The sequence below is a fragment of the Podarcis melisellensis genome (genome assembly GCF_964234715.1).
Source record: "Podarcis melisellensis genome assembly, chromosome: 11".
In the NCBI taxonomy this organism is placed as follows: Eukaryota; Metazoa; Chordata; class Lepidosauria; order Squamata; family Lacertidae; genus Podarcis; species Podarcis melisellensis.
In genome coordinates this window covers 34,546,700-34,570,605 of record NC_138543.1, presented here as the reverse complement: position 1 = coordinate 34,570,605, position 23,906 = coordinate 34,546,700, and the positions used below count along the sequence as shown (strand labels likewise).

At 43.5% G+C, this 23,906-nt stretch overlaps 1 protein-coding gene across 2 annotated transcripts; it reads left to right on the top strand.

The window, feature by feature from the left end:
- The first annotated feature begins 179 nt into the window (after positions 1-179).
- Positions 180-23,486, top strand: GCNT4 (glucosaminyl (N-acetyl) transferase 4). Of its 2 annotated transcripts, none has more exons than XM_081929428.1 (3): positions 180-880; positions 14,860-15,050; positions 21,268-23,486. In XM_081929428.1, the coding sequence occupies exon 3, from the start codon at positions 21,269-21,271 to the stop codon at positions 22,622-22,624; it is 1,356 nt and encodes a 451-aa protein (XP_081785554.1). In that variant the 5' UTR covers positions 180-880; positions 14,860-15,050; position 21,268; the 3' UTR covers positions 22,625-23,486. The 2 variants fall into 2 exon arrangements, with proteins under 2 accessions (XP_081785554.1, XP_081785555.1); XM_081929429.1 differs by lacking the exon at positions 180-880 and adding an exon at positions 970-1,141.
- Positions 23,487-23,906: the final 420 nt, after the last annotated feature.

Here is a 23,906-nt window from a genome sequence, read left to right as displayed (position 1 = left end):
CGCGGCGGCGGCGGCGGCGCCCCCTCCTCCTCCTCCGACCACGTCATGGGGTCCTCTCCTTCGCGGGAGCAACAGTTCCCGCGCACTCCGTCTCCCACAGACACGCTCGCTCGCGCCCGGGTGGGTGGGGGCGGGCAGCGAGGAGAAGGAAAACTGCGCGGCGGCGGCGACGGCTCTGGGCGCGCGGCCACTATAAGCCAGAGGCAAACATCTGCCTGACTTCACAGCAGCCGCTGGCACCGCCGGGACAGACAGGGCCGGTGCGCTCTCGTAAGTGGCGCGTTCGCTGCTCAGGAAGGAAAGAAACTTTTAGATGTCGTCGTTGTTTGCCCGCCTTTCTTGCCTTGCTGTGAGGCAGCGGGAGGCGAGTGCCCTGAGGAAGCCGCTCGGAGTGCGGGGCGGCGACACTGAGGGAAGGGCAGAGGGAGGAACTGGAACTGTTTGCCTCAAGAAGGAAGCGGCAAAGGGCGGGCGAGGAAGCGCGCGCGCGAGGTCCTCGCGGTCGGCTTTGGGGCTCAGGAGAAGGCGCAACCTCTCAGCCCCTTCATTCCTCCCACAGCAGAGCTCGGCGCCGCCAACTTGTGCAGGGACGACGCCCGGGAAGCCCCAGGTCCTCGGGACAAGCAGGCACGTACAGGAGGAGGGCGACTTCCGAGTAATTTCTGCCAAGTGCCTGTGCAGTTGATCGCTCGCGCCTGCCGTTCGCTTCCCCCGCTGGCTAACAACAACCCCGCGTGGAGTTGAGGCGGAGCTCCGGCAAAGAAAGCGAGGGCCGGCCGGCTCGCCCCTCCCTGAGATCTCGCTCGGATGGTTGCTTACATTCCTTCCCCTCTCAGTTGGGCACGCGAGCCTCAGTTCTTGCAGAGGAGCGAGCAGAAAGGTAAGGCTGGGGCGCTTCACGTGACCGCAGGAGATGCTGCTTTCCCTTCCAGAAGCTTGCACAAGTTTCGCGTCACTCCCATCTTGCATTGTGCAAGCATCCGGCTAGCATCGAACTGAAACTTTGGCGTCCTGGGAGGGCCAGACCCGAGAGGTTGCTTGGAGTAGAGTCGTCCTCTGTGGGATGAAGGGAAACTTGCTGCCTTTCAAAGGCCAGAGGCCTTTGCTTTTATTGACCAAGTGATGGGCAGACAATCAACAGGTGCAGCTCCTACTGTATATTTGTGCTTAGAAAAGAACTCCAGTTCTTGCTGATTCTTTATTGGTTTCTCCTGCGGTTGCTAAAAGTGCAAGTCCTCAATCTTTATAAAGAGTCAATCTCTTAAATTTTAAGGGGTCACTCAAGGGAGTTCCCTTGGTACTTAGGGTGGGGGTGGGGGTGTACTGAACTCAAGTGTGCAATGCTTCAAGCTTTCCAGCACCTGAGCGCGGTCACATGAATCCTCTGCCCACCTGTGTAAGGATTGTGTTGACAAATTGCAAACCATGTGCTACTAAGATGGCAACTTTGCATTTATTGTGCATGCAGTAACAGACAATAAGAAGACAGGTCGCTGCCCCAAGGAGTTAACAGTCTAAAATTTCACCTAGGGGGGAAACCTAGAGAATTGGCTTACAGCTGCTTATAGCTAAATATTGTTAATGTGTGTCTTTGGAGACTGTGAACAGTTTTCTCAATGGAAAAGGTAACCACTCAAATCCTGCAAAAGGTGCTCCATAAAGAGAACAAAACCCAAAGGGCTAATACTGCATAGCACAGTGGACGAGAGCACTCCAGTAACAATGAATTCCCGATTTTTGTTTATCTGCCCCCCCCCCAAACCCTGTGTGAAAGTTCTGCACTAGATCGGGTCACAAACTAGAAGTTTTGTGCTACCACCATAAGGTGCTGGGATGGGGTCAAGATCTCCCTGGTTCAAGTCTATAATCTCAGCCCATGAGCTCACTAGATTGTTTCTCAGCCTTAGCCCCCTCCCCAAATTATGGTGATCGTATTGCAGGATTGATGAATGGATTACTGAGATAATGTACGTGAAGTCTTCTGAAGAGGCTAAATATTGTTACTGCTATTTAAAATGTCATAAATAGAGGTGTCACCAAATTAAATAACCTTCCAGCACATATATACAGGGGAAGCTCCCCCCCACCATTTATGCATCTTCAATATGTGTGCGACCGCACATACATGCATTGCATCAAACTTGGAAGTGACTCAAAAAGGTCACAAAACATCACAAAAGGGATTGTGTTTCAAATATATTTCACTTAAACTTAATCTGTTGCCTGATTAATTTGGGGACATCTTTTTTGTTTAGTTTTTAAGTTGACGAATTCATCAGTTCAACTTCACAGTCTGAAAAAATAGTGAGGATTTTTGTTTATGGCTCATAGAAGATGATGGCCCATTTCATATGTTATGATCCACATGTTTAAAGAGCACATGTAGAAGGGCAGGTTCTGGCCGCTGTCTACACCTGTTAACTGAATGTGTGAACAGGACTTCCACACATGCTGCTTTATGTACAAGGAGCCTGTTCTGGAGTTCAGTGAAAACACAAATGGGAAGCGAGTGGACCCTGCTGTCATTTCTACCCCTTCCCATCCATTGGTGCATTAATTACATATGAAAAGACTATTGTGTCTAAGTCTGTAATCCTATAATCATGTGCACACTGGCTAGGAAGAAAACCTATTTTCACTGAATGGGTCACGTTTCTAAGTACATATCTGCATTTTCCAGTTTTATAAATTTCATGATTTTTGACCTCTTGATCCAAGTAGCAGTTGTCTGCCCCACGGCAGTAGTTTGTTGTTGTATTTAGTAGAGGAGTTCTGGAGTTCTGAAGGCAAAGTCCTCCTTGTCGTAGGATAATCAAAGGCACAGGGTAATGACGTTTCTTGTTGAAAGAGCTTGACCCCTGGGCTTTCTGCGTAGTGTATTGTGAGTAAAGTAACGTTCAGGGGAACTAAATAAAGAAAAGAAAAAAGGTATGCCTAGCTGTTGAGAAAAGGCAGCTGCTGTGTCATCTTTTTAAAAGCTTTTTCTGAACGAGTGGAAGATGTTGTAGACAAGTTGCACAATGGAGTTGAATTAGAAACCTCCTAATTGTGAGAATGAATTAGGAAAAAGCCAGAAAAAACTGCTTAGATAAATGATGAGATTACGGTTTTGGAGGCTTTTAATGTGATATTTATAAGACATGTTGGAAAGAACAAAAGTGTGCCTTGGTGTAGGATAGGTGTATGGGCTAGTTACTTAGCTGCAATCCTATGGATATTTAAGTGGGAGAAACCCCCCACTGAGCACAGCAGGGCTTACTTCTGAGTAAACACAGTTAGAGTTATGCTAGAGAGGTCCTTCTGACATTGAGGTTCTGTAATGCTCAAATACAACAGCAAAAGAAACGGCAGCATGCCGTCAAGTAGGGTGCTACACAGAATTGCAGTAAATATTGTCCCTTGCCTAAAAGCACTAACTTAGAAGATTACCATTGCAAGAGTTAGATTCAGGTAGGTAACTGTGTTGGTCTGACGCAGTCGAAATATATATAAAAATAAATTAAAAATGTCCAGTAGCACCTTAGGGACCAAGTATGTTGGTTCTTGGTATGCACACGAAAGCTTATACCAAGAACAAACTTACATTGCAACAACAAACATGAAACAAACATTACATTGTCTCTACATTGCAAGAGTTCGTTATTTAGGTTTGTGCACAGTGAGACTTTGCTGTAATGGACAGCACTCCTCCTCTCACACTACCCAGTGCAGTCCCCTCTTTTCTCCCAAAAGCTGCCCACAAGGGTTGGGGAACCCTTTGGAACAGTATATGCGGCATTCTGCAGAGGGCAGCAGTAGGTAGGCGGAGTGGGTGGATTGGCAACAAAAAAATGGGTGCCCTGCCCTGCTTCACACTTTCCAGTACTACACCACCAACAATGGATCACACAGACTAGGCTTTGCAATTTCCTGTAAAACGACACTGGTTTATGTCCTTCTCCAGTGCTTGCAAGTTATTACCCAAGTGGCATTTTTAACTTGGTGTGGTTAAATGGATTGAATTTTAGACTTGGGAACCATGGACTCATTAGGTAGTCTTTACCTAGACAGCTTCAGATTCCCACCTACAATTTTGCTATGTTGAGAGCATAGACAAGTCAACAACTGCAATGTGCTTTTGGATATCAAGAGTACTTTGCAACATTAATGATTGGGCATTGAAATATTTTTCCTATCTGGAACTTAAAGTTAACTTTTCTGATGAATGGTCCCTATAATAAAAGGGCACAGGTGGTGTTGTGTTTTTTAACGCACCATGAACTGAACATCCAGGACTGTCACCTAAGTCTAATTAATTACTGCTGTTAACCATAATTGATTCAATTAATCACTTCCTGGCTTTTGAAACTTCAGAATTTTAATTGTCACTTGGAAAGGGTGCATGCAATCTTTGTTAGAATAATTTTCACACAGATACAAATTCATATACACTACCAGCTTTACTTTGTCACTAGAAGATGAACCATGGAATTTAAAAAACAACACTCGTTCACTGTATATCACTAGTATTTCAGTGACTTCAGCTGAGTAACTGAATTATAAACCTTTGCTTTGCTCCCATTCTTTCATTTTCAAGTGACTCCACTGTGTACATGAAGCTGCTCCACTGGTCTGTCGCTAGTCCAGCAATATCTGTTTGTAACTGAATCTCCAGGGTCTATCTCAGCTCAGAAGCCTGACATCTTTTTAACAGGAATTGCCAGGGATTTAACATGGATCCTTGTGCATTCAAAGCATGTCCTACCACTGAGCTGTGGATTGCTTCTTAATGCCCCTATAGCTGTGCTTTTAATAGCAGCTTAATGTGCACACATTAGCAGGTGATAAAGTTTCTCCATGTTGTTAAAAAGCTTTGCCTGATGATTTTGCACATCAAACACAAGAGCAGATTAGGTTGTTTTTCTTCTTCTGCTCAATTCCTAGCTATGAACAAAAGTAGAAATAGATTTCAGTTCATAAGTGGTAAGATGTAGCTGGATACTTCTTGTGTGATAATTTGAACTTTAAGTAAATCTTAATTACTGTAAACCTCATCTTAAAAAAGAACTGCTATTATAGCCCATAAAGGTAAAGGTAAAGGTACCCCTGCCCGTACGGGCCAGTCTTGACAGACTCTGGGGTTGTGCGCCCATCTCACTTAAGAGGCCAGGGGCCAGCGCTGTCCGGAGACACTTCCGGGTCACATGGCCAGTGTGACATCGCTGCTCTGGCGAGCCAGAGCTGCACACGGAAACGCCGTTTACCTTCCCACTGGTAAGCGGTCCCTATTTATCTACTTGCACCCGGAGGTGCTTTCGAACTGCTAGGTTGGCAGGCGCTGGGACCGAGCAGCGGGAGCGCACCCCGCAGCAGGGATTCCAACCGCCGACCTTTCGATCAGCAAGTCCTAGGCGCTGAGGCTTTAACCCACAGCCCATAACTAGGTGCTAATTACATTTTTGCTGTTGTCTGCTAACATCCCTGTGTTCTGACCTGCAGCACTGACACACTCAGTTTCCATTGCCAAATCTTTTTTTTTTCCAAAGGAAGGATTGAGCTGAATAAAGTTGCACACATACTTTGTAAGCAAAGAACCTAAATTTGCAGGAAAGTCATATTCGTCATTTGCAGATCTTAACTGTATTCTTTGGCTTTGCACTACAGTGGTACCTCGGGTTAAGTACTTACGGTAATTCGTTCCGGAGGTCCGTACTTAACCTGAAACTGTTTTGAACCTGAAGCACCACTTTAGCTAATGGGGCCTCCTGCTGCTGCCGTGCCATTGGAGCACAATTTCTGTTCTCATCCTGAAGCAAAGTTCTTAACCTGAAGCACTATTTCTGGGTTAGCAGAGTCTGTAACCTGAAGCGTATGTAACCTGAAGCATATGTAACCCGAGGTACCACTGTATTTGAAATCTGTATGCTTAGCAATCTAGGGTTACAGTCCTGTACAGTGGTACCTCGGTTTACGAACTTAATCCGTTCCGGAAGTTCGTTCTTAAACCAAAACTGTTCTTAAACCGAGGCGCGTTTTCCCTAACGAGCCCTCCCACCACTGGTGCCCTTCCACTGTTCAGATTCTGTTCTTAGACCCAGGTAAAGTTCTCAAACTGGGACACTATTTCCGGTTTTGCAGGGTTTGTAAACTGAATCGTTCTTAAACTGGACTGCTCTTAAACCGAGGTACATACTTCCCTAGGAATAAGTCCCTGTGACCTCAGTGGAACATACTTCTGGGTAGACATGCATAGAATAGCACCGTCGGGATGGCATTAATGTAGTTACCACTTTTTGAGAACCAGAAGATTTCTCTGAAATCTTTCAAGGGGAAGGAAGATGCAGAATTGCAGCTGAAACTGTCTGATAAAATTATGATGAAACTTAAGAAAATAAGTTATTAATATAATGGGACCAAGGGGTTGCTGAAAAACTGTAAAATAAGGATGCAGAGAGGGGGAGGTATGGGGAAGTCCATGAAAGAAGGTTTATGAAAAGGAGGATATGAAAATATACATGTTTGTATGTGTTTGTTTGTTTTGCTTGTTTTAAAATGAAAAACCAATAAAAAACTTTATAAAAAAAAACAAAAACAGAAGATTTCTCTGAAATAGTGGTGTGTGAAAGGAGGAGGGGGGGTAACATGGTATTACGCAGAGCTGTAGCAACAGGGGTGGGAGGGTTGTCCGTGTTTTTTGCCCTGGGTGAAGTTTCCAAAGGGGTGCCATTGAGGGTCCCAATTTTTGTGTGTTTGTACGCAAATGTGTAAGGGACGCGGGTGGCGCTGTGGGTTAAACCACAGAGCCTAGGACTTGCCGATCAGAAGGTTGGCGGTTCGAATCCCCGCGACGGGGTGAGCTTCCATTGCTCGGTCCCTGCTCCTGCCAACCTAGCAGTTCAAAAGCACGTCAAAGTGCAAGTAGATAAATAGATACCACTCCGGTGGGAAGGTAAACGGCGTTTCCGTGCACTGCTCTGGTTCGCCAGAAGCAGCTTAGTCATGCTGGCCACATGACCCGGAAGCTGTACACTGGCTCCCTTGGCCAATAAAGTGAGATCAGCGCCACAACCCCAGAGTCGGTCACGACTGGACCAAATGGTCAGGGGTCCCTTTACCTTTAGCTTTACGCAAATGTGTGTGGTGTGTGTGCCAAACTGGGTCTTCGACCCGGGTGAAATAAAGCCTGGTTTCGCCCCTGGTATTATGCCTCACATTGAACAGGAGGGCTTTTGAGAGTGAGGATGGAACCACACATTGCAAGGGAAACAGGATTCCAAAAGTGGAGCAAGCAAGAGGTGGGTGCTTAATCCTTTCCCCATCTGCTGATTGTATGTTGCGAATGCTTGCCAAGCAATTTTTAATCTACTGTTCTCAAGCTGGGATTCCAAAACTAGAGACAAACCTGACTGATGGGGGGAAATCAGCCAGTGGTAGGGTTTTTGCAGGTACAAGAGAGTACAGATCTACATCCACTCCAGACATTTAGAGCACAGTGACTTCCCCCAAAGAATCCTGCAGTTTGCTAAAGGTGTGTGGAACTGTCACCTTCTGGAGACTGGTAGCAAATGGAGTGCGATCTACCTCCTCAGAAGTGGAGTATACTATACCTGCAGGGACTTGGGAGGCATTTTTCCAATCTTCATATTCAGCTCTGCCTTTGACACAGCCACTAATACAGTGTGCGGCAGGTGATGAGTGGCCTCCGGTGTCGGTTGCGGAGATCAGGAGGCTTATTCAGGCACTCAAACACAGAAAAGCCCCGGGAGCAGATAATATCTCTCCTGAGCTTCTCAAAGCCAATATTGACTGGTGGGCCCCAGTCCTTGCCACCCTATTCACCAGCATAGATCAAACAGCAATAATATCAGAGGACTGGGGATTGGCAATCATCGTCCCCATATTCAAGAAAGGCTGTAAACTTGATCCAGCCAATTACAGACCAATCAGTCTCTTAAGCATCATTAGCAAACTTTATGCAACTCACTTACGTGAAAAGTTTGCGGACTGGCTGGAACAGGAGCACATCCTAAAGGAAGCCCAGGCTGGTTTCAGGGCACATAGATCAACTCTAGACCAAGGACTGGTATTGCAACATCTAGTGGAGAAATACACCTCAAAGAAAGGAGGCTCCCTCTATGTAGCCTTTATAGATTTCAAATCAGCTTTCGATTTGATACCCCGGCACAGACTTTGGGAAAAATTAAATGCCACAAACATCGATAGACGTCTTTTGCTTCTTATCCGTAGACTACATGAAAATACTCGGATCCGTGTTAGATGCGACCGTTATGGGAACTTATCAAAGGAAATCCAAAGTTTCCATGGTGTCAAGCAAGGCTGTGTTCTTGCCCCTATTCTATTTAACTTCTATATAAACTCCTTAGTCGGAAAGATGGAGGAAGCAAGCACTCATCCCCCAAACCTAAATAATATACCAATCCCAGTCCTTTTGTACGCAGATGATGCGGCACTTATTTCCTTCTCTTGTGTGGGTCTAAGAAAACTTTTACGAGCTCTTACAGAGTATTGCGAAGCTGAACACCTAATAATAAATTACACTAAATCAAAAATTATGGTGTTCTCCAAGAGAAAACTCCGACATAAATGGAAAATTAATAACCAACCTATTGAGCAAGTAACATCTTTTAGATATCTTGGAATAATTTTTGATGAGAAGGGATCTTGGTGCCATCAGATTAAGAATTCCATTGTAAATGCGCAAAGATCTTCCAGAGCTATCATAAGATTCTTTTACAGAAAAGGAGGTCAATATGTTCCTGCTGCCTCCCAGGTCTTTGTTGCAAAAATACTTCCACAATTGATGTATGGCACCCAGATATTTAATTGTCAAAAACTCAAGTCCCTGGAATCTGTACAAACTAAATTTTACCGCTCCCTACTAGGGTTACCTACCTGTGTCTCCAACACAGCCATCAGGCTGGAGGTAGGTCAACTCCCTATTAATGCCAGGATATGGATCCTGAAGATTCACTTCTGGCTAAAACTCATATTTTTCCCAGTGGGAGTGGCTCCATTGACTCTACTAGACCCGTTCCAGTCTAAATGGAGATTGTCGCTTTATGAAAAATTGAAGGGCCTGGGGCTTTCCCCACAAGAACTTATAGCCTCAGGTTTTGAAAAGGCTAAAAGGATGGTGAGCCAGCGAATAGGAGATGTAGAGCTTCAGGACCATATGAGCAAGATAGATAAATATCCAGCTATCCAAGATTATGGAAAAGGGTTTAATCTAACACCATATTTGCTGGATCTACAAATCGCAAAATACAGGCGGGCGTTTACCCTTACCAGATTTGATGTACTGCCATCTGCCTTACTAAAGGGCAGATACGAGGGCACACCCTATGCTGAACGAGTTTGCCCATGTGGTCTGAAAGAGGTGGAAACGGCTTCACATGTGTTGTTACACTGCGACCTTTACGGGGATATTAGGTCACTGTTTATCTCCCCTATCGTTCAGAAATTTCCAGGTCGATCTGAATCTCAGCGGCTGAAAATCCTACTAGGAGATAAAAACCCAGAAGTAACACTGAAAGTGGCCAAATTTTCTGCGGCTGCGATCAAGCGGAGGGCATTAGCTGTAAAAAAGTAAAAGACTTGACCCCTGGACAAGCCCCCCCATTTTTTAAGTCTATACATATACTGTAGTGCATATATGTGTATATATGTGGGTGTGTGTGGGTGTGTGTGCATATGTGTATTGCTTTTATGTATAATTTTACAATTTTTAATTGACACCATTATTCCCTTTGTAAACTATTGTTGTTTTTTATGTTTTTTCTGGTCTATGACCGTAATAAATTTATTCAATTTTTTTGTGTGGAACTGTAGCTCTGTGGGAAGTCAACTATGGTTGCTAAGGTTCTTTGGGAAGCTATGTGCTTTAAATGTATGGTATTAAGGGCAGTTCGAAAGCACCTCAAAGTGCAAGTAGATAAATAGGTACCACTCCGGCAGGAAGGTAAACGGTGTTTCCGTGCGCTGCTCTGGTTCGCCAGAAGCGGCTTATTCATGCTGGCCACATGACCCAGAAGATGTACACCAGCTCCTTCGGCCAATAAAGCGAGATGAGCGCCGCAACCCCAGAGTCGGCCACAACTGGACCTAATGGTCAGGGGTCCCTTTACCTTTACCTTTATTAAGGGCTGTAGAACAGGCAGAGGGCCTTCTTGGTACTGGCACCCACCCTGTGGAACCCCATCAGATGTCAAGGAAATAAACAACTATCTGACCTGAAGGTAGCCTTGTTTAGGGAAGTTTTTAATGTTTGATGTTTTATTGTGTTTTTAATATTCTGTTGGGAGCTGACCAGCCAGATGGGTGGGGTATAAAATAATAATAGTAATAATAATTTTATTTATTATGTAGGCAACTAATTCCCACTCCTAGTAGACCTATTGAGATTAATGGACTCATAAGTTAGTCATTTCCATTAATTTCAATAGGTCTGCTCTGAGTAGGACTAACATTGGCTACAACTGTGAGAACCTTTAGATTGTAAATAAACCGTCCTTCACTTGCTGACACTTCCACAGAAACGACTCCCTCCTTTTTTGACAGATATGAATTAAATTTGTAGGTGTGTCTGTCTCTCTTAAGGAGAGCGTTTTATGGGCAATTTGCTCTGTACATGTGTGACTGTGTTATGCACCCCCACCCACCCCCAATGTACACACACAGTGCGTTATGGTAATGCTGGCGCAAACCTTATGGGCGCAGCTCCTGCATGTGAAAGAGTATCCATAGGGTGGAACAGAACCTTCAGCGTGTTTGCCTGCTCGTTTCCATTGACTGACCACACCATGTATTTAAAGCACTGTTAACACCACTTTCAACAATTCTTTGCTTCCCCCAAAGAATTATGGGAACTGCAGTTTCTTATGGCTGCTGGGAGTTATTAGGAGGCCTCTCACAGAGCTACAGTTCCCAGCATCCTTAACCAACTGCAGTTGCCAGGATTCTTTGGGGGGAAGCCTATGAAGTGGTACAAGAGTGCTTTAAGCATGGATGGAGAGCTAGATAAGGATAGGAATATGCCCACGGGCTTCCTGTTCCTTTTAATCGCTCTGCCAAGATTCAAGTGTGCATTTGGGTGAGGGTGAGAGAAAAATTCAGACTTCCGTATGCCCTGTGATCATTCTCTGTGCCCATTTGTCAGGGGATCAGGTCCTTTGTCAGTTTGTTTAATTTATAATTGGGGGGACAATTCTAAATATTCTTTCCTTCTGTTTGTAAACCGAGTGAACACGTAGGACTTTCAATAAAATGTTGCAGGGTGGCATCTTCAAATATCTGAAGGGCTGTCCCATGGGAAGCAAGCAAGCTTGTTTTCTGATGATCTAGGGGGTAGGTCCCAAAATCATGTATTCAAATGAAAGGAGGTTCCAACTAAACACTGGGAAGAACTTTATGATGGTATGAACTGTTGGACAGTGGGAACGGACTGCCTCCTTCATTGGAGAAGTTTTTAAACAGATGTTGGAAGGCCGTTTGTCAGGGATTCTTTAGCTGTGATTCCCGCATTGTAGGGGGATGGACTAGATGACCCTTGGGATCCCTTCCAATTTTCCAGTTCTATGATTCAATGAATCCTCTTGCTTTGGGTTGCAGCCAGAGAGCCACACTGCCTTTCAGGATACTTCATTCCATTACCACCCACCTCTGGTTTTCCACATCACAAAGAATCTGCCAACATTCTGTGGCCATTAAGTATTCTTAGTCCTCACCAGGCTGATTTTGAGCTACTTCTCCAATTTTAAAAAATATTTTTGCAAATGTTAGGGTTTCTCAATAACCTCCCTTAAGTGTGCGGATGTTGCTATTTTGGCAACGTAAAAAAAAAGGCATTTGGAGAATAGAGTTCACTGTTCCTATATATGATTGGCTGTCTGAAGGAATTAAGGGATATGTTGCAGAAGAAAATTCTTAACTGTTAATTAGTTGATTATCTGAATGAAATTGCCCAGTTGATCATTTGAAGGAATCAAGGGACAACTTAATCATTAATAATGGAAATGAACCAAGAGACTGTTGTAGCCATGGCAGTAATCTTTTCCTATAGTTAATTGAATATTGCAAATTGATTTATGATCATGAAGGTTTAATTAGATTTGAGTAGTGGAAACAAGAAAATAGATTCATATTTTGTCTCAAGGAGGTGGAAAACTGGAAAGCAAATTCAGGCAATGACGTAAATTATAGTTCTTGATTTAAAGGAAATAAAGAAATTTTGCAACCAGGATGATATTTTAAAAATGTTTTTAAATATTTTTTGCTGGTATTTTTAAATATTTCTTGAAAACTGCTTTATATTGCAATCAAGTGGCATATAAAGTTTGTTGAAATAAAATAGGCACACAACATGGCTTCTTCCTGCTTTTCTTATACCCCCATTACTTATGATTTCTGTTACTCTTCTTATTTTTATTTTTGTGTGTTTTAAGCACTAAACAAATAATAAACATTTTAAAAATAATAATAACGCAATGTTAAATTTAAAAGTTAAGATTTAATGTTAGCATGGTGTCAGTTTGTGCAAGTACCGGTAACTGTGACAGAAGGAAACTTTAGTCTAAGACAAGCCAGATACTTTTTTTTATTTGTCTAGGGAAGGGTGAAGAAAAAAATTCTAAAAGCTGTCTTATGCAACATAATCCATCATGCTCCTTGAAACACCAAAACAAAGATACTAATGATAGGCTGCCAGGTTGAAATTCCAGTGCGAGTCGCAGGGAAGTTGAAGTATCCAAAAAAATAGATGCTTGTTTTTAAAAGGCATAAATGTTATGTGGCATTGACCAAATGATGAGGAAGCAGTATTTTTCAAGGAAGGCTGCTGTGTGTACACACTTTCCTAAGAGTAAGCTCCATTATACTCAGTGAGACTTATGAGTAGATGTGCGCAATTCAGAAAGTAGAAAACTGGATTGAATGAAAAGTTACAGTTGCTGGAAACTTCAGAAGTGTGTTCTATACTGTTATACAAAGCTAATGAAAACAGAGAACACTGAGGTATTGCCTAAGCCCTAAAGCATCGCAGCACCACCCCAAGCATGTTTACTCAGAAGGAGCGACTCCCACTGAGTTCAGTTGGATTTAATCCCTGTGAAGTGTGTTTAGGGTTGCAGCCTTCTTGGCTGATAATTAGTTGGAGATTTTACAATCCATAGTGTTCCCACAGTGGCTGACCATATGCCCATGGAAAGCCTGCAAGATGGACATGAGTGCAGCAGCACTCTGCCCACATGCAGTTCCCAGCAACTGGTATTCAGAGATAGCTTTGACTTCCATGAATTTGTCCAATCCCTTTTTAAATCATCCAAGTTGCTGGTTATCGCTGACCTATTGTGGTAGTGAGTTCCATAGTTTAGCTGCAGTGCATGAAGAAGTACTGGTACTTTCTTTATATATCCTGGATCTTCCAGCGTGGATGTCCATGATTTCTAGCGTTATGAAAGGGAGAAAAACTTTACCCACTTTCTTCATAATTTTCTAAACTTCTGTTATGTCACTTTCCCCTCACCTATTCTCAAACTGAGAAGCCCCAACACTGCAGCCTTTCCTCATAGGAGAGTTGCTCCATCTTATTATTTTGTTTGCCCTTTTCCAAACTCTTTCCAATTCCACAGTACTGCTTTTTAGCGACGCGGGTGACGCTGTGGGTTAAACCACAGAGCCCAGGACTTGCCGATCAGAAGGTCGGCGGTTCGAATCCATGCGATGGGGTGAGCTCCCGTTGCTCGGTCCCTGCTCCTGCCAACCTAGCAGTTCAAAAGCATGTCAAAGTGCAAGTAGATGAATAGGTACCACTCTGGCGGGAAGCTAAACAGCGTTTCCGTGCACTGCTCTGGTTTGCCAGAAGTGGCTTAGTCATGCTGGCCACATGACCCGGAAGCTGTACGCCGGCTCCCTCGGCCAATAAAGACAGATGAGCGCCGTAACCCCAGAGTCGGCCACGACTGGACCTAATGGTCAGGGGTACCTTTACCTTTAACCAGAACTGTACACAGAACTCCAAATGTGGCCACACCATAGATTTGTATAATGCCATTATGATATTGGCAGTTTTATTTTCAATTCCTTTCCTAATGATCCCTAGCGTGACTTTGCCTTTTTCACAGCTACCACACACTGAGTCAACATCTTCATCGGCTATCCAGTCTGACCTCAGGGTCTCGTTCCTGGTCAGTCATCGCCAGTTCAGACCCCATGAACATGTGACCTTAAGGTTTTTTGCCCCAACGTGCATCACTTTACACCTGTTTACATTGAATTCCATTTGCCATTTTACTGCCCATTCACTCAATTTGGAGCTCTTTTTACCATCTTTTTTTGTTCTAATGACCTTGAACAATTTAGTATCATCAGCAAATCTGGTGACCTTGCTACTCACTGCTAACTCTTGATCGTTTATGAACAGGTTAAAGTTGCAATGCCAATCCTTGAAGGACTCCACTCTCTCTATCTCTCCATTTGGAGAACTGTCCATTTGTTCCCATTCTCTGCTTCCTGCTACTTAACCAATAACCGATTCACAGAAGGACTTCTTTTATTCCATGATGGCTAAGCTTACTCAGGAGTCTTTGATGAAGTTCCTTGTTGAAAGCTTTTTGAAAGTCGAAGCACACCTTGCCTCATCACAATCCGTGTGCTACTTCATGTAAAAACACAGAAATGTCTTTGTTGCACCATACAGTAAAATGTAGGCCAGAGCCATTGTCCACATGATGTATTTATGTATTTGAAGTCTAAAAGCTATTTCCCAAAGTAGAGTTCACAGTGGCATTCAAAATTCAGATTGTTATGTCAGTGCAGGAAACTATTTTAAGACATCTTAACCCCCTTTTTCTTTGACCTTGACAGAAAGAAGTGTTTTTCCTTCATACTTGCATAGAATGGCTGCATACTTGAAAAGAGAGATTGGTCTAGAGCAGAGCTGATACAAATATGGGAAAGAACTACTGTATTTGGATGTAACCCATCAGTTTACATGGTGACTGCAAAGTATCCTCCTACCCAGCACAAAGGGAACAGGATACAGAGAGATACAAAAGGTAGGTCTACAAATGCGATGGGTCTAAACTCTCTAGAATCTTCTTTGAAATTGAAGTTGGGTTATTCAAATATCAGACAGCTTTCCAGGTCATGTGGCCAGAATGACTATATCACTTCTGGTGCAACGGGTCACTGTGATGAGTGCCCAGCACGCACGAAACACTGTTTACCTTCCTGCCGCAGCTGTACCTATTTATCTACTTGAACTGGTATGCTTTTGAACTGCTAGGTTCGAAGAAACTGGGACAGAGCAACAGAAGCTCACCCCGTCACATGGATTCAAACAAAAAGTGCCCGGGTGCCAGGATAGCACCTGATGTTTCCACCATCTGGAGGTGCATGCCTGGGGATCCTTGGATCTTGACTGTTTTCCCACACTAGCAACACATCCTATAGAATTCTCTCTGTTACATTTTATCTGCACAATCAGAATGTATTTCAGGAACCAAAAAGCTGTATTGAAAAATATGACTTTCAAGCCGCCTGGCCCCAAAACGGCAACTAAACATTATGTTTTGGTGAGGTTAACCCTGGTTTAAGGAGCCATTTGGCACCTAGCTGAGTTTCTAGCACTGCTTCTGTCTGCTTCATGTTGCTTTTCTTGAAATGAAACCAGCATGTCCAGACTCAAGACAGCAGGAATAAACCTGTTTGTGGGTGACTCAGAGATGTTTGGAAACAACAGGAAGGCGAGCTAACAGGTTTGAATTTTGTTGGCCCGTTGTGAGTAAACACGCAATTGGAAGAGGAAAGTAGCTATGTGGAGGCTTCTTGTTAACTGAAAGTTAGCTCTATAAGCAGAACCCCTTATAGTGCTGGTATATTGCCTTTACATGGAAGTTTCCTGTGTCCAGTGCTGCATTGGGAACTCCAGAATGCTTACAGCCTGTGCAGTGAGCCGTTCATGCAGGGAAGAAAGAGTGTGTGACTCAATTTCCTTTGTTTTGTATAAATCCTAACAGGGAAAGGCCAAACTATAGGCTTCCTCAGCCCTCAGCCCTTGGTAAACTTGTATGACTGCAGCATAAGCATATTAGTCATGCCCTTGAAATGAATAAAATTGGGTAGGCCAAGTAAGCAAAAGAACCATAATGGTAATAATGAAAAGGGAAGATGACATGCTTAGATCTAGAGTTGCGAGGCTTTCCTGTTAGTATTGTCAACCCCCGAGTGTCAGTGTTGAGACCTTATAAGGGCTAAAAGTGATTTGTAGGCAACAGAATGTAAAAAGTGAGATAAGCCCAGTCCTAACTTTGAAACAAGGCCTTGTGTATGTACTGTATATATGCAGAAGCATCTCCAGGTAATTAGGTATCTCCATGGATCTGGAATTAGCAAGACAAATTTATAATTTTTAGCAAGGATTTGATAATCCTTTAGCACTTCTTCTCCTCTCCCATATAAATTGCATTCTAAATGTGGCAGGGGGAAAAGACATGAAACTTTTTTTTTTTGGCAACATGACGGAAATCCATAAAACTGCTATAGACACAAGCAACATGAAATTTGCAGTAGATTTGCTTTAATTATTGTAGTTATTTCATGCTCTCCTTTTCCTGAAATAAGGAAAAGTTAATTCTTGCTCGTTATATAAACAAGAGAAGCATGAAGCCTTCGCTCGCTCTCTCTCTCTCTCTCTCTCTCACACACACACACACACATACACGGATAACCTGTACATTTGCACAAAATGTTTTGTGCTTCATTTGTGGGGGTGTGCAACTACAAGAAATCTTGCCTGGTACCAGTTGGGCTATTTAAAGATTTGTGACTCAGCTGAGGTGATAATTTGATTAAAATACTTTAATGTCACTTAGCACCTCTTGCCCAGAAAAGTATCTAAGGTGTAAATGCCTGTTTACATCATGCAGTGTGTTTCAAACTCTACTTAGAATATGGTCTACTGTGCATGGTGGGGTTTAGGTAAAGGTAAAGGTACCCCTGCCCGTACGGGCCAGTCTTGACAGACTCTAGGGTTGTGTGCTCATCTCACTCTATAGGCCGGGAGCCAGCGCTGTCCGCAGACACTTCCGGGTCACATGGCCAGCGTGACGAAGCTGCTCTGGCGAGCCAGAGCCACACACGGAAATGCCGTTTACCTTCCTGCTAGTAAGCGGTCCCTATTTATCTACTTGCACCCGAGGGTGCTTTCGAACTGCTAGGTTGGCAAGCGCTGGGACCGAGCAACGGGAGCGCACCCCGCCGTGGACATTCGAACCGCTGACCATGCGATCGGCAAGTGCTAGGCGCTGAGGTTTTACCCACAGCACCACCCGCGTCCCTTATGGTGGGGTTTACTCACAGGTAAATGAGAATACAGTGGTACCTCTGGTTGCGAACGGGATCCGTTCCAAAGGTCCGTTCGCAACATGAAAAGAACACAACCCGCAGTGGCGCGTCTGCGCACGTGTGGGTTGCGATTCACTGCTTCTGCACATGTGCGTGATGTCATTTTGTGCTTCTGCGCATGCGCGAGCAGTGAAACCTGGAAGCAACCCTTTCCAGTACTTCCGGGTCACTGCGGGATGGGATAACCTGAAAGAACGTAGCATGAAGCGGATGTAACATGAGGTGTGACTGTAGGATTGCATTCTTAGGCTTCAATCCTATCCTTCCTTACCTGGGAATAAGCTCTATTGAACACATCCATCTTCTGAGTTTATTCAACATGTAAGGTGGGCTAGTCCACCTCTTTCCTATTGACCTCCACAAGTTGAGGAAAAGATAAGAAGAGTCTTCCTCAATTAGGCCAAGGTTCCATCTGCTCCAGCATCCCATTCTCACAATGGCTTACTTGATGCCTATGGGAAACCCACAAGCAGGACCTGAGTGCAACAGCCCCTTCCCTTCCTCTAATTCCCAGCACATGGCATTCAGAGGCAGACTGCCTCTTGACAGTCAAGGTAGAACATAGTCATTGTGGCTAGTAGTCTTATTTTCCATGAATTTGCTTTATCCTTCTATGGATCCATCCAAGTTGGTGGCCATCAGTACATCTTGGGGTAGCAAATTCCATAGTTTAACTATGTGATTTATGAAGAAGTGCTTCCTTTTGTCTGCCCTGAATCATATCAACGTCCATCTCTATCCACATATATAATCACACCAAAGGAGAGACAAGTGATACATTCTATTCAGGCAAAAACACTTGGGGTCAAGTGAGGGGGAGAGTCCAAAAGGCCAGACAGAGAGGTCTAGAGGGCCATATTTGCCTCCACCATGCACACCTGAGGTTCCTCACTCCTGTACTAAACACAGAAGGTTCTGATGCAAACCAGAAAACTAGTGACTCTCATTTTGAAAGGCCAAGTGCTAAGTAGCCCTAGGATCAAGAACAGTGTAGACCCTCATTCTGTCGCTGATTAGAGATTGTGCGTTTGGAGTTAGCATGATCTCATGCATCACATAAAACCTTTTGAGAAATTGCAGCTAAATCATTATGGTTTTTCAGTACACCAGGGTTTCTGAAGATGGTGCTGTGTTTAAAATATTTTGCCTTGTAGTTAAAACTCAGCCTTCTGGGGTTTAGAAAACGAGGTGGCCTGCTAGTCCACATGATGTTAGCTACAAGCAAATATATGGCTATATCCAACACTTATTCTGGAGCTATTCAGAAATTATGTTGGTTCACTGTTTATGTATTCATCAGTCTGTTTGAGGGCAAAGCTCTCAATTCGTAATGGGTTTTGCATAATAAAGACTGTACAATGCACCCACTGTACAGTATTTGCTGAACAAGGCATCGTGTTGCCAATCTCTGTGCATGTGTATCCTCTGCTGACGGTGTGTTTCTGAACTGTCTCTTTCAACAAATCTGTGAGGAGCTAACCCAGCTGCCTGGTGTTTCCCTTGCTGCTGACTCCATGCCCAGGCACTTGATGTGAGAGGACTCCTTTTCACAAGAAAAGGAATTCTTGAGGCTCCAGCCTTTATGCATAGTTCCATTTAAAAGCAGAGGCTTTGGCATCCTCAGTATGTTTCATCTAACAATAAATGTTTCCCGGCAGTGTTGCTGCTAAAAGCAATATATTTGGGTGTGGATCACTTCATGCCTTTGTTTTCTTGTTTACAGTAACAAAATTACTGAGTTTTAGGAACACCCAGAGTTGTGTTGTCCCCCACCCCATAAATACTTCATGAAGTTGAAATATTGGCGCAATTTTGTTTTATTTATTTATTGAATTTATATACCGCACTATACCCGCAGGTATAGCATTCATCTGTTGCCCCACATGGCTGTTTTTACAAAACATTTATCTGTTAATGCTGTGATGTCCTTCAGCAACAAATACCCCTGAACTTATAGAAAAATAATATATGGGATACAGCAATTTCTGAGTGTCTCACTTGACACAGGAGGGCAATTAAAGGCATAATGAATAGAGACAGCTTCCAAGAAACATGGAAACCTTTCTTTAACTATGATAATGTCAAAAATCAAAACCTTCTTATACCAACTGCTCAGTTTTCTCAGTGGACGGGTTACATTAAGTGATATGTTTGATGTTGAACGTGTAAGGGTATGTCTAGAGACAATGGATAAAACAAAAACCAGCTGCTGGATCAGTGTTTAATGGTTCTTGTATTTGTTAAAAACAACAACAACCAAAAATTGTTTTAAAAATATGCACGTTGGCACATAAAAAGGAAAAGTCTTATTATTAGGGAAATGGAGAAGAAAAGTAAACCCAGATCAAAACTGTACAAAAGCACAGTATGTTAAAAATAGCAGGGTTTTAAAATACTGCAGTGGAGGGAAAACACAACAAATAACAACTGTAATCTTCACTAATCAATTTATATAGCAGGAATAGCCAATGTGGTGCCCTCCCTGATGTTTTAGACTACCACCAGCCCCAGTCAGTGTGGCCAATGTTCAATGATGAGTTGTAGCAGGAGAAAGGTACTGGCTTTTCTACCAGGATGGAAAACCTGTAGCCCCTCCAGGAACTGTTGGATTCCAACTCCCATCAGCCCCAGCCATCATGGTCAGTGGGATTGTGGGGGCCATCCCTGATATATCCACAAAAAGTAATGGTAGGCGTGTTGGCCATTAAAAGCATCTTCAGATGCAGTGTGGGAGGTGGTAGATGTTCCTGTGAGGTGCTGTGCCGATTTCATGTTGCCTCTTGTGAAAGAGAAATGCATTGTGGCCATTTTAGTTGGCCTACTAAGGGTATTGTGTTAATATGGATTTTAATTATTCACCATTCTCCTTTGTGAAGAGCTGGCCTATTTTACCCATTTCTTTTGAAGTTTTATTCAATGCATCAGCAAAATCCTTTGTGCTACCTATGTAGATGTTCCCCCAAACTGGGAAAATTTTAACTGTGACATTCAGCCTCCAGAGTACCAAATCTCATTCTCTTTCTTGCTTGTCCAGCAATAGCACCAGCAACACTGTTGAGAGGGGTCTCAGGAGGCTCCCTGTCAGGTGTAACTTTGCTGTTTCATCACCGAGAAGGACAAGGCAGGGAGGAGCCACAGTGGGGGATGGAGTGTGGCTGTCCCTCATGCTTAGGACAGCCTTGTTTCTGCTTCAGTCTGTCAAATCAGTGGGCACTTCACTAGTTCAGCATAGTAGCCCCAGCAGATGTGGGTGGCGCTGTGGTCTAAACCACTGAGCCTCTTGGGCTTGCTGATTGGAAAGTTGGTGGTTCAAATCCCCACAATGGAGTGGGCTCCCATTTCTCTCTCCCAACTCCTGCCAACCTAGCAGTTCGAAAGCATGCCAGTGCAAGTAGATAAAGAGGTACCACTGTGGTGGGAAGGTAAACAGTGTTTCCGTGCACTCCGGCTTTCATCACGGTGTTCTGTTGTGCCAGAAGTGGTTTAGCCATGCTGGCGACACAACCTGGAAAGCTGTCTGTGGACAAACGCCGGCTCCCTTGGCCTGAAAGCGAGATGAGCGCCACAACCCCATAGTTACCTTTGACTGGACTTAACTGTCCAGGGGTCCTTTACCTTTTTACCTTTTTAGTAACCCCAGCAGTAATTATGACAGCTGATACTTCATTTACTGGTCGGACTTGGGATTCAGGAAACAAAGTTTTGTGTAAAGTTAATGAATCATACTTAGTTGGTGATGGTTTGAGATGATCGTAAGGAACTGTAGAAGCATCCCATTAGAGCTGCAGTCTTGTCAGTGTTTGTCTCATATTTGAAAAATATAGAATTGTGTTTAATTCCCTGCCTGTATCTTCTTTCTTTTCACAGGATGAAGAGACATAAATGCTCCTCTAATTATCCAACAAGACGGCATCTCTTGATCTTGTTTTTAACAGCGTGGCTGCTCTTGCTGCTGAAACTTCTCAGAGTTGAGCTGCTCCTTCACAAAAATATTTATTTTGTAGAACCTTTTTTAAGCACCTCATCATTTGTGAAAAACAAATACACATTTTCCCAAAAAGACACCCAGCATGAGATTAACTGTTCCTCCATATACAATCAGGATCCTGTGGAGATTGGGAAATCTTTAGAGATAAGGAGACAATCCATTATCGATTTAGATGATGAAGATGTTGTAACAATGACTAGTAACTGTCAGCTGTACCGTGCAATTAGAGGATATCACCTAAAGCCCGTCTCTCTGGAAGAGGAAAAATTCCCATTAGCTTATTCTCTGGTTGTTCATAAAGATGCAATAATGGTTGAGAGGCTCATCCATACAATATACAGCAGTCAAAATGTTTACTGTATCCATTATGACAAAAAGTCCTCTAGCACTTTTAAGAATGCTTTGGATAATCTGGCCAAATGTTTCCCCAATATTTTCATTGCGTCCAAATTGGAGGTGGTGGAATATGCCCATATTTCAAGGCTCCAGGCAGATTTGAATTGCTTATCTGATTTGCTTAAGTCCTCCATCCCATGGAAGTATGTAATCAATTTATGTGGCCAAGATTTTCCTCTGAGATCAAACTTCGAGCTGGTGTCTGAATTTAAGAAGTTAAATGAAGGAAACATGCTGGAGACAACCAAACCGAGTAGCAGTAAAAAGGAACGATTTACCTATCACTACGAACTTCAGAAAATGCCTTATGACATGAAGATGCCTGTGAAAACCAATATCTCTAAGGACCTGCCACCCCACAATATAGAAGTTTTTGTAGGCAGTGCCTATTTTGTGTTATGTCGAGCTTTTGTACAGCATGTCCTAGAAAGTTCCATTGCTCAAGATTTTTTTGAATGGTCCAAGGACACTTATTCGCCCGATGAACATTTCTGGGCAACCCTTGTTCGCGTTCCTGGAGCACCTGGGGGGATTTCAAGGACAGCTCAGGATATCTCAGATCTTCAGAGCAAAACTCGTTTAGTAAAATGGAATTACCTTGAAGACCATCTCTATCCTCCCTGTACTGGTACACATCTCCGTAGTGTGTGCATCTACGCAGCTGCAGAATTGAGGTGGCTTATAAACTATGGGCACTGGTTTGCTAACAAATTCGACTCAAAAGTGGACCCGGTTTTAATAAAATGTTTGGCAGAAATGCTTGCAGACCAGCAGAAAGAATGGGTTGAGTTGTCTTCTGAAAAACTTTTTATGCACAGGACATTTACAGATGTTGCATAACAATATAGCATACCTATGGTTGGACTTCTGCCATTTTTTAAAATGTGGAATTGCTGGATCGAGCCATATCACTCCTTGGAATACCTCCTGAAAGCATCTCTCTGATCTGTCTCAGTGGAATTCTAGTACACTGCTAATATGTGCAATTAAATGCAAGGCTTGTTTAGATCCTTGGAGTAGAGGTAGGATCGTGGGAAGTGAGAGGCACTCTACAGCAATTCAAAAGACCAAGGAGGGCCCTGGCTTAATCCGGTGGTTCTCAATACTTTTGAACTCGGCACCCCTTTACAAATTTACTCTGCTTTCTGCCACAGTGAAACCCAAACCGTTGACCAACACAAGATGGTTCTTGCATGTTGTCTTGTGTGTGCATGTTGCATACAAGGATCTATAGACAAGGAGTACCAATCCAAATCCAGCATTAGAAGAAAAAAGAGGACAACTCTGACCATGCCTACTCCAAACTATGCGCAGGGACGCATAGGTGAAACAAAGCAACCGCTATTTCCAAATCAGGTTAGGATGGTGATGTACTGTAGAACAGTCACATGCACAAATTGAATGAAGCTCAGTCCCCTGCTAGGGCCATTCAACCCACCCAGGTCTTTGCTATTGACTGTAGGAAAAGTGCCACATCATTCTCTTAAATTCACCCCCTCCAGGTGGAGAACACCTCATAGGTTGATAAATGCTGGCTCAACCCATATAAGGCATTGTGTCAGATTCTGCTCATGATTCTGCCTATACTGAGCCTTCATTATTTTTTACTTCGTGTGGTCATTTGACTATTCCTATGCAAAGTGATTGTAAAATGTTACCAAATCAATTGCCTCTTTGTTAAACTTCTGTGCCATGCCTTTGATAGATGATGTTATTATTTAAGCTGTTGTGTCCTTCGAAGCTGGCTGAGTAGCTTTGGATAATAGTGTTTCCTGGTGCTTGTGCTCCTTCTGAGCATGCTATCTACAAGGTGGTCAAAAAAGATGCACACCACAGTACAGTGGTACCTCTGGTTATGAACTTAATTCTTAGTTCTGGAGGTCCGTTCTTAACCTGAGGTACCACTTTAGCTAATGGAGCCTCCCGCTGCCACCACATGATTTCTGTTCTCATCCTGGGGCAATGTTCTTAACCCGAGGTACTACTTCTGGGTTAGCGGAGTCTGCAACCCAAAATGTTTGTAACCCGAGGTGTTTGTAACCCGTGGTACCACTGTATAGTACAGTAAAATGTTTAAATTGTAGTCTAACAGTGAGGTTCTTGTGGTGAGCATCTCTTTGAG

Excerpts from the sequence above, each read along its gene's own strand:
- GCNT4 (XM_081929428.1), top strand. The coding sequence starts at position 21,269 with ATGAAGAGACATAAATGCTCCTCTAATTATCCAACAAGACGGCATCTC.